Source organism: Silene latifolia, chromosome Y (genome assembly GCF_048544455.1).
Source record: "Silene latifolia isolate original U9 population chromosome Y, ASM4854445v1, whole genome shotgun sequence".
NCBI lineage: Eukaryota > Viridiplantae > Streptophyta > Magnoliopsida > Caryophyllales > Caryophyllaceae > Silene > Silene latifolia.
This window is the reverse complement of record NC_133538.1, coordinates 187,430,851-187,441,010: the sequence shown is the minus strand read 5'-3', so window position 1 is coordinate 187,441,010 and position 10,160 is coordinate 187,430,851. Positions and strand designations below refer to the sequence as shown.

General features: G+C 34.4%; 1 protein-coding gene across 1 annotated transcript; it reads left to right on the top strand.

The window, feature by feature from the left end:
• Positions 1-702: 702 nt before the first annotated feature.
• On the top strand, positions 703-1,212 carry LOC141629627 (uncharacterized). The gene has a single exon (XM_074442602.1). It carries the CDS (start codon positions 703-705, stop codon positions 1,210-1,212), a length of 510 nt encoding a protein of 169 aa, XP_074298703.1.
• The last annotated feature ends 8,948 nt before the right edge of the window (positions 1,213-10,160 follow it).

The following is a 10,160-nucleotide window of genomic DNA, read 5'->3' as shown; positions in this document are numbered from 1 at the left end:
GCTTCAGGACTGCAGATGAATAATACTAAGTCAGAAATTTTTTTCAATGGAATGAAGGAAGAGTTGCAAAAAGATATATTATCAGTCACAGGTTTTCAAGAAGGAAAAATGCCCTTTAGATACTTGGGAGTTCCAATTCAGCCTGGCAAAATCTCTAAAAAGGATTGTAGTAGTCTTGTGGGGAAAATGGTGACAAGAATCAGGAGCCTTGGAGCTAAAAAGCTTTCTTATGTAGGTAGGGTTGTCCTCATCAACTCTGTTCTTAATACTCTCTATAACTATTGGGCTGCTATGTTTGTTATCCCCAAAGCTGCCATTAAGAGAGTTGGGGCTATATGTAGAAATTACCTATGGGATAGTACTACTGAATATCACAGAGTCCCATTGGTGGGTTGGGATAGAGTCACTATGCCTAAAGCTGCAGGAGGATTAGGCATTAAGAAAGCTAGTGCCTGGAATATAGCTTCTGTTGGTAAGCTGGTTAGCTGGATTTACACGAAGTCTGATAGATTATGGATCAAATGGGTTGACAGTGTCTACCTCAAAGGGTCCTCCTGGCATGACTATACACCAGCAAATGATTCTACTTGGACTTGGAAGAGTATTTGTAAGGTGAAGGAGAAGATTAAGGATGGTTTCATTGATAATGTTTGGACTCCTCACCAGAAAGGCTACACGATTGGTAATGGCTATGATTAACTTATGGGGAATTATACGAAACAACAATGGACTACAATTGTATGGAATGACTGGAATATTCCTAAAACTTCATTCATATCATGGCTCATTATGCAAGAAGGTATTAACATCAAATCGAAACTCTATGTTTATGGTTTCTGTCAGGATGATAGGTGTATTTTGTGTGATACTCAGACTGAAACAATTCCTCATCTGTTCACTGAGTGTGAGTTTAGCAGCAAAGTCCAGAATTGTGTTGAGGATTGGATTGGACGACCAATGCCTACCTTCAATGAACTACTGACTACAAATCGAAATAGTTTGAAATGGAAAGCACTAGCTATGATTTTGACGAATTACAGATATCTAATCTGGGCTCAACGGAATCATGAGAGGATTGAGCTAAATGTGTTGAGGCCTTCAGTGGTTCTGGAGCGGATGAAGAAGATGGTCCAGCTGCAAATCCGACGGAGGTGTATGAGTAAGGATGGTATGAGTGAAATGGAAATCCGAAATTGCATGGGTTTCTATTGATAGCTCGCTTTGTCTGATATTGATGTTGTTGTTTTGGTTCGATTTTTTCCATATGATCTCTTTGTAATTGGGGAAGTTATTTTGATATATATATATATATATATATATATATATATATATATATATATATATATATATATATATATATATATATATATATATATATATATATATATATATATATATATATATATATATATACATACTCACATTTCACCAAAAAATAAAAAAAATAAAGCAAGAACTTTTCGAGCGATATTAGAGAGTCCAACTTTTTTAGAAATCCTAACAAGAGTAGATTTCGAAAAAAATTTGATAGTCCAACTTTATTAGAAATCCTAATAAGAGTAGATTTCGAAAAAAAATTGATAAATAAAATAACAAATTTAATAAATTGAAATCCTAACAAGTGTTGATTTCGAAAAAAAAATTAATAAATAAAATTATCCGAAGAAAAGTAGAATTATTAATATTGAAAACAAATCTTAATAAAATTATCTTAATATAAGTAGAGTAAAATTATCAAATAAATAGTGGACATTCGTAATAGTTCAAGTTATCATTTTTATTTTTGCCCCACTTATGGTATCATACATTTGTAGTTTGTATTCTAGCATTAAAATAAATTTAAGAAGCTGGCAGATAAATAATGAATTTATTTGATTAAAGTGTCATGTTAATATAATGTAATGTAATCTTACGTAGTTACACGGAGTATAAACTACGGTTCCATAAAAATATAGTCACTAAATGATCATTGGGGTGTGTATATAAATCGTAAATGTCTCCATATACATTCAAGTGATCAATGCATATAGAACAATACATCGATCTATATGTGTTATTATTTTTGTTTCATCAATTTACTCTCTATAAGAATGTTGAGATCATTAGGTGGAGAAATGAAACCGAAAAGAATTGAAGTAGAATTTGACAGTTTAGACATATCAAAGCTTTTTGTAACAATGGAGCAACTCATAGTATTATTCATATGATAAATTGCTGATCATTTCTAAACTCACGCATTAGCCTAGATTTCAAATAAGAGTAAGTGTGAAAGAGTCTTAATAATTTAGATTACTAATTAGTAAAGGCCTCAAGAGTGTACATATATTATGGTCATTAGTTAATTAAATCAAAAGAACGCGCATTATGTTTTAATTTAACCAAATCTTGCTTGTGCACTATGTAGTATTTACTCAACCATGTATCTTTGAGTTTTAGTATTGGTTTTACATACTAAGTAAAACTCTATTTTATACATTAAATTTATATTTACTTATATATCCTAAGTTCATTATTATTCATTGGTGAGGATCTTCTGTCCCATTTTGGGGTCACATCTCCTATCCCATACTCTCTCCTTTTGACACATAGACATAAAACCACATATATGATATATTTATTATTTCCTATGTTGATGTGTCAAGCAAATAGTAGCATGGGACAAAAGTATATTGATTTTTTGAATTTTTGATGTAAGTATATATTTTACTAATTAACCAAAAGATAGCTGATATTTTGGTAAAAATGACATAATAAGTACTCCATATTTAATATTATAAATAGAAAGGTTAAAAAATTGGTAGCTTTCTCGTATGTTACTCTTATTTTGGTAAATAATTTACCTATCAATCAAATACTTACAAAAAACAAAGATAAATGAATTTTTTGTCAAATAAGCTTAAGCTTATTTTTTGGAAACATGACCTAAATATGAGATCTTTCATGATCTCCGAACCATCCTCATGTCAAATTAATTTGTTTTTGATGTTTTATTCTGACAATCTTTACTTGCTTTTGAGCCTATTGTTAGGAGTTGATCTCAAGTTCCTTTTTTTAAAAAAAAAATTATAAACTTGATTAATAGAATAAATAGCTATATGTTCACAATAAATATTAGCAATCCCCTATCTACTAAATGAATAGGTGATTTCTATCATTTTTCCGCCAAAAAGCATATTCTCAAAAAAGGAATAATGATAATTATGTTCATTCACTAAATAAGGAAAGTAACAATTACAATTTAATTCATCTATTATATTTTCATTAAAATTAATCTTTTCATCAAATTAAATTATTTTCACTAACTCTAAATTATAATATTTTAATTAAAATAAAATAAAATTGCTATAAAATTATAAATTGTTAAATCTTTTATTAATCCTATTATTAGATGATGGGTTGACCCATATTCTGTATAAAACCAAAACTAGAAATCGTTGTTATTACTTTTGTGATAAAACAAAATTATTTGAAAAAAAATATATAAATTAAAACTCATTAGCATTATGCTATAAAAATATTTTCATTAAAATATATTTCAACTCATTACTCAATTCTTTTAACTAATTTAATTCTAGCTTTTACTTATCAAAGCAAAATACAATGAATTTTCAATTCTAGCTTTTATTTATCAAAGCAAAATACAATGATGAGAAATATAAACAATTATAAAGTACCAATATTATATAAGTAATTTTATAAAAATATTAAATTTTAAGTACCGTGCATATAATGCACGGGGTCTAAACTAGTATATATCTATCTATATTAATAAAAGAAGCTTTTTTCGAGCGTTTATAGAGAGTCCAGCTTTTGCGCAACACTTTCAAATAAAAAAGTAATATAAATTTTTACGGTTTAGCTTTTTGCACATGATAAAATTTATTAGCAATCATACGGTTAGTGTTATATTTAGTCTAGAATTCTTATCACACATGACTAATTAATTGTATATATATGGCATAATGGTTTTGCAGCAATTATCATTATCATATGTTTCTCGGTTTCTTCGTCCTAACTCTTATTCCCACGTTATTTACTTTAGTTGTTATTCTAATGTTGTTTTATGTTGTTATTCTAATGTCGTTAGTTTTAGTTTCTTATTATGGTGCTTAACTGCTTAATATTTGTTTTTTATTGCACGTGCAACATCTAATATAGTTTGTTCTTTACGCAGATCGATCGCGGAAGAACGAAAGGCCGCAGTAGTTACTACATTCAATTTGCAAAGAAGTCGAATCATGTACGGTAGTTAGTGTCATTCCTTATTATATTGAACAAAATCAGCTTTACCAATAAAAAATCAACAATTAATTTACATTTCTTTGTGGGATATGTATATCTCTTCTACTCATTAAGCTAAAACCAATTTGTTTAAACAAAAATAATAAACATAATAAGACGTCGTCCTTGACTCCTCCTCTCAATCGATTAATTTTCATGCTTTAAATTGGGGCGTGGAGGAGGACGGCAGAGTTTCTGGCCGTGAACCACTACACAAAGATGGCACGTGAAGGAGGATGGTAGGGTTATGCTGGGACGCTAGCGGCGTCGACCTCGAACTGGGTTCTGGGTTGTTCTAATTGAAGAACGAGCAGAGGAAGCACGACGGCGGTGGTTCGATATCGGCACCGCGACAACATGAATCGGCTTTTGAGCTGTGGTCACGAGCCAGAATTGCTTATTGCTCGAGTTTGTAGGCAAGTAATGGAGGTCATGTGGAATTGCAATTGAGAGAGTACATCACTAAAGAGGTTGAGGATGAAATCAAAAGGTAAAATAAAGAATTTACGCAGAAATTCATGGAAAAAACTAACAAAATAATTGTAGCGACAACTAAGGAGCATACAACAAAAAAAAACATGATATTATTTTATTAATATGCAATCTATATCTTTTCATAATAATATCTTTTTTTAATCTTATAATATTGGTTGTTTGAAGAAATGCTTTATTGTGGAAGTCAATTCAAGTTCATTAATGGTGATGATTATAATGACAACTACATCGTTGTTTGATATCAATATAAACCCGCTCCGTAATTATCTGCGCTCCATAATTATTTGAGGTACATACATATAAAAGAAGCACGATGTTATTTTTTTTTTTGGTGTCAGAAGTATGATGTTATAATAGAACTACTACACTACGAGTCTACGTTGTATAATACTGCTGAGAGTTTAATTTGGCAAAATATTTTGAGGTGTAAGGTGTATGGGGAGGGTAAAGCGTTTTAATAAGTATGAGAACCCCATTCTACTACGTTTAAGGGCTTGCTTGGAATGGGAGTAATTATAAAGGGAGTAATAAAGCTAAAATGAACTAAAAAATGAAGGGAAGGGATGGGGATTGAATATAGAAATGGATAGAAATGGGGAAATATAGTGTAATAGTCACTCTATTAAGGGAGTAATTGTTCCCTACCTCTTCCCCAAATAATGCATTACCTCCATATAGAGGTAATAATTCTTCCCTCACCTCCTCTTTCCACCCTCCACAACCACCACTAACCACCAATCTCCTATTTCTTCTTATTTTAACTCTCATTACTCCCTTAATAATTACTCCTATTCCAAGCAAGCCATAAGGAGTACTCTTCATAACGAGATGATACATAGAGAATTTTAGTAGGTTTTACTAAGGATAGGGATTAGATATAACATGGGGATAATATATATATATATATATATATATATATATATATATATATCTATATTATTAAAGGAAGCTTTTTTCGAGCGATTACAGAGTCTCCCAGTTTTGCAAACTACCTATAATATTAAAAAAATAGAATTATAATTAAGCGATAGTAAATTAGTAATAGTATTTGACATAGACTATGGAACTTAATACGGAGTAACAATATGCAAAGAATCATTGTTCAACTACACTTCTACCAACTTTATAGAGAGGTGCATCTAAACACTATATAAGAATTATAGTTGTACGCACAAATCAAAAAATTTGCCTCTTGCTCTACTTTTTTCCTTTTCTGAATTGTTTAGATTTAGATTACAAGCTTAGTGGTTTTGTTTTAATTTTAATTTTCTTTTGACCTTTTGGATTGCATGTATATATATTGTTTTGTTATAGGACGATGTATAAGAATTATAATCTGTATTTTGTACTAAAAGTGTTTGTGTTGATTGCAGGTATGAATAAATTAAACTTATAATGTGACAGTGGAAGTCATGGTTGAAAAATGTTCAAATAGTAGTATACTCCTAAAGGTACGGTTAATATTGTCATATCTATATACAAGTTTTTATATTATTAGCTCATAATTTTTCTCCCTCAAGTGATTACAAAGACCGAGAGATTTTCATGAATGCATGATGCCCATTCCCCCCTCATTTTATGTATAGTAAGTTGTGTAGGGTAATATCCGTATAAAACCCTCTCTTTATAGGATTATAACGCAAAATTTACATGTGATTATAGTCATAAAACGAAAAACATAATGAAACGATAAAGATATAGAAATAACCTTCGGTCCTAGTGCAAAAGGCAATGAGAGATCAAGTTAGATCTCCTCCTAATCGTTGCACCCAAGATGTCCGAGTAATGCCCTTGTGCTAGAGAGAATCCCCTAATTGCCTTGCAATATCGAGGGGATTGTTTTGTGAGTTTGTGTTGGATGAGAGATCCGGAATTCGGGAGGCACAATTCCCAAAACCCTAATAATTTTTTTAGCAAAATGAATTAGGTTAGACAAGAGGAGAAAACTCCCCTTTTGTCTATGCAAGTCTCGGCCAAACCGAGTGAGAGGAGGGAAATGGGCTTTTCATTTCCTCTTCACTTAAACTCGTGGTCCGGTCCATAGCTTGCTAAGTGTATACGACGCGGTTTCATTATAAACTGTTATCGGTTATCGGAAATTAAGGCATCAACTAATAATACGGGTTAGTTGAATTATTAATACATGTCCGACAAAACAATATTGTATAATTATATTCAATATACATTTAATTAAATATAAAACGCTTATATTTAATTTTACTGAATTAATGGTTAATTAAGCCTTTTAGCCCATGATATTTAATCCGTATTAAATATAATATCTCAACATCACATTTTGACTAATTATTAGTCAAATAACTCGAACTAACCGGTTAGTCAAATTTGGCATCTACATGATCAGTATTTTCATACCGTCACATCACTCAAAACGTATCCTATAGGTGTGACTTTTAGGGACCAGTTGATCACCGCCATCTGTATGACAATAACGTCAAACTTATCTAGCAAGCCAACCGTTATTGATAAACGTGGATCAACTGATTATGATACAAAGTATACCCTTTGATCCTTTTAGAGATTTATAAGTCCTTGCACTAACTGTTAAGGACACCAACCCCAACAAGCTCCCACTTGTCCGTACAAGTGTATGTGCAATGACGTTATCCGCACTAACTGGAGGACACAGCTCAACAAACTCCCACTTGTCCGTACAAGTGTATGTGCGATAACCGATTCTCATATTCATTTAAAATTTCTCCCACTCAATGTAAAACAATTTGCAGTTCTGGATCCACAAAGGTCGTATTTTACAATCGATCTGGATCTAGAGTGGTTTCCCAACTAGAGAGTAACTTAACCGATAAAACGAATCCGTATCCGAGCATGGCCATGCATTTCGATTCTGACTCCTCGAGTGGCCCTGAGAAATATCGAGTAACTGATAAAGGCTGAATATTTCCTTCAACTCGAACTCCTTCCGATCTAAGCACGATGAAATGACCCGAAACAATCTACTTGGCCCCTGTTACGGATGACCGTGAGAAAGAAACCAAAGTCACCCAAAATCTGCCTTAGTCTCAAGAGACAGTCGATAGTCAAAAGAATCGACTCTTAGGATCACCATGGAGGTCCTATCCACGACCGGGCACCGAATGTTATAAAACATTTAGGACTCCACGTCGTTGTCACAATTGTGTCCTACGAAATATCCGTATAAATCGCCTCTGTGATTGGTCAGTCAACCTGTTGACTTATGGCTAGTTGAACCCACCATCAACCAACGTCACAAAATAATTGCCAGAGTTATCAGCTCATGTGGGCAATTAAGGACTGAAAAATATAATGTTCGTTCAGTTCACTTTGTGGTGTTCAAAATTTGTCGTACAAATCCACATGAGAAAACAAAATATATAAAATATCAAAACGATGATGTTGTATAGGGTACAAAAGCGAATGAATCTAATCCATAAAAGAGTACTACAACTTAGGAACACGTTTAATTCCCATGGAATTTACGTGCCCTTCATGCTTATCTTGTCGTAATGCTTTAGTGAGAGGATCTGCTATGTTATCATCTCGTAGCAATCTTTTCTATCACTCTCGCCTTTTGCTCCACGTAATCTCGGATTAGATGAGCTTTCCGTTGTACATGTCTAGACTTGTTGCTAGACTTTGGCTCCTTAGCTTGGAAGATGGCACCACTATTGTCGCAATAGATGGTGATCGGGTCATTCGAACTAGGCACTACAGATAGCCCATGTAAGAATTGACGCATCCATATCGCTTCCTTTGTAGCTTCGACGACGGCATAGTACTCGGACTCGGTCGTAAAATCTGTTATGTAATTTTGTTTCGAACTCTTCCAAATGATCAGCGCCATTAAGAGTAAAAACGAATCCAGACTGAGATTTCGAGTCATCACGATCCGTTTGAAAGCTAGCATCTGCGTAACCGGTTGCGCATAGCTTTTGTTCGCCTCCATAAGTCAATGCCCAATCTTTAGTCCTCCGTAGGTACTTAAGAATGTTCTTGACAGCCAACCAATGTGATTCACCTGGATGCTGTTGGAATCGACTTGTCATACTCAATGCATATGCCACGTCGGGACGTGTGCATATCATGGCATACATGATAGATCCTATTGCCGAGGCATAAGGTATCCGTGCCATGCGCTCTTTTTCTTCCGGTGTCTCGGTGCCTGAGACTTGCTCAAATGCACCCCGGAGACATAGGAAGGAACCCTTCTTGGAGTTAGTCATCTTTGAATCTCTCTAGGACTTTGTCTATGTAAGACTCTGATCGAGAGATAGCATCCGTCGTGATCTATCTCGATAGATACGGATGCCTAGAATTCTCTCGTGCCTCTCCCGGATCTTTCATCCGGAAATGGTTTTTCAACCATACTTTCACCGAAGTTAAGAGAGGTATGTCATTCCCAATCGAGTATGTGTCGTCAACATACAATATTAGGAAGACAATCTTGCTCCCACTCGACTTGATATATAGACATGGTTCCTCGACCGATCGAGTAAATCCATTTTCTTTTATCACTTGGTCGAAGCGATGATTCCAACTCCTTGATGCTTGCTTAAGTCCATAAATGGAACGCTTAAGCTTGCACACTTTCTTAGGATGTTCTGGATCGATGAAACCTTCGGGTTGTACCATGTACAACTCTTCCTCCCAAAAACCGTTTAAGAAGGCGGTTTTCACGTCCATTTGCCAAATTTCATAGTCATGAAAAGCGGCAATCGCTAAGATAATCCGAATGGAACGCAGCATGACTACGGGTGCAAAAATCTCATCGTAGTGCAAACCTGGCACTTGGGTGAAACCTTTAGCAACTAGTCGTGCTTTGTAGATATCTTGTTGACCTTCCACAGAATGCTTTATCTTGTAAAGCCATTTGCATTGAAGGGGACGAACCTTAGCAGGTAAGTCAACAAGATCCCACACGTTGTTCTCATACATGGAGTCCATCTCGGATTGCATGGCCTCAAGCCATAGCTTTGAGTCAGAACTAGTCATGGCACCTTTATAGGTTGCGGGTTCACTACTCGTTAAGAGTAGAACGTCATCTATGTCATGTTCCTCGACCATACCAATGTATCTGTCCGGAGGAATAGAGACTCTACCCGATCTCCTAGGTTCCTCAGGAATATTCACCGCAGCCGGGATTGAAGGAATTGGTTCCTCCAATAATTGCTCGGTGTTTGGTTCTGGAATCTCCGACAGGTCGAAGGTTCTATCACTCTTTGCATTCTCGAGAAATTCCTTCTCTAAGAATGTCGCACTAGCCGCAACAAAAACACGTTGTTCGGTTGGCGAATAGAAGTAATGACCACGTGTTCCTTTAGGATAACCTATAAAGTATGTCTTGACCGATCGCGGGCCGAGCTTATCTTCAGGTCTCCACTTGACAT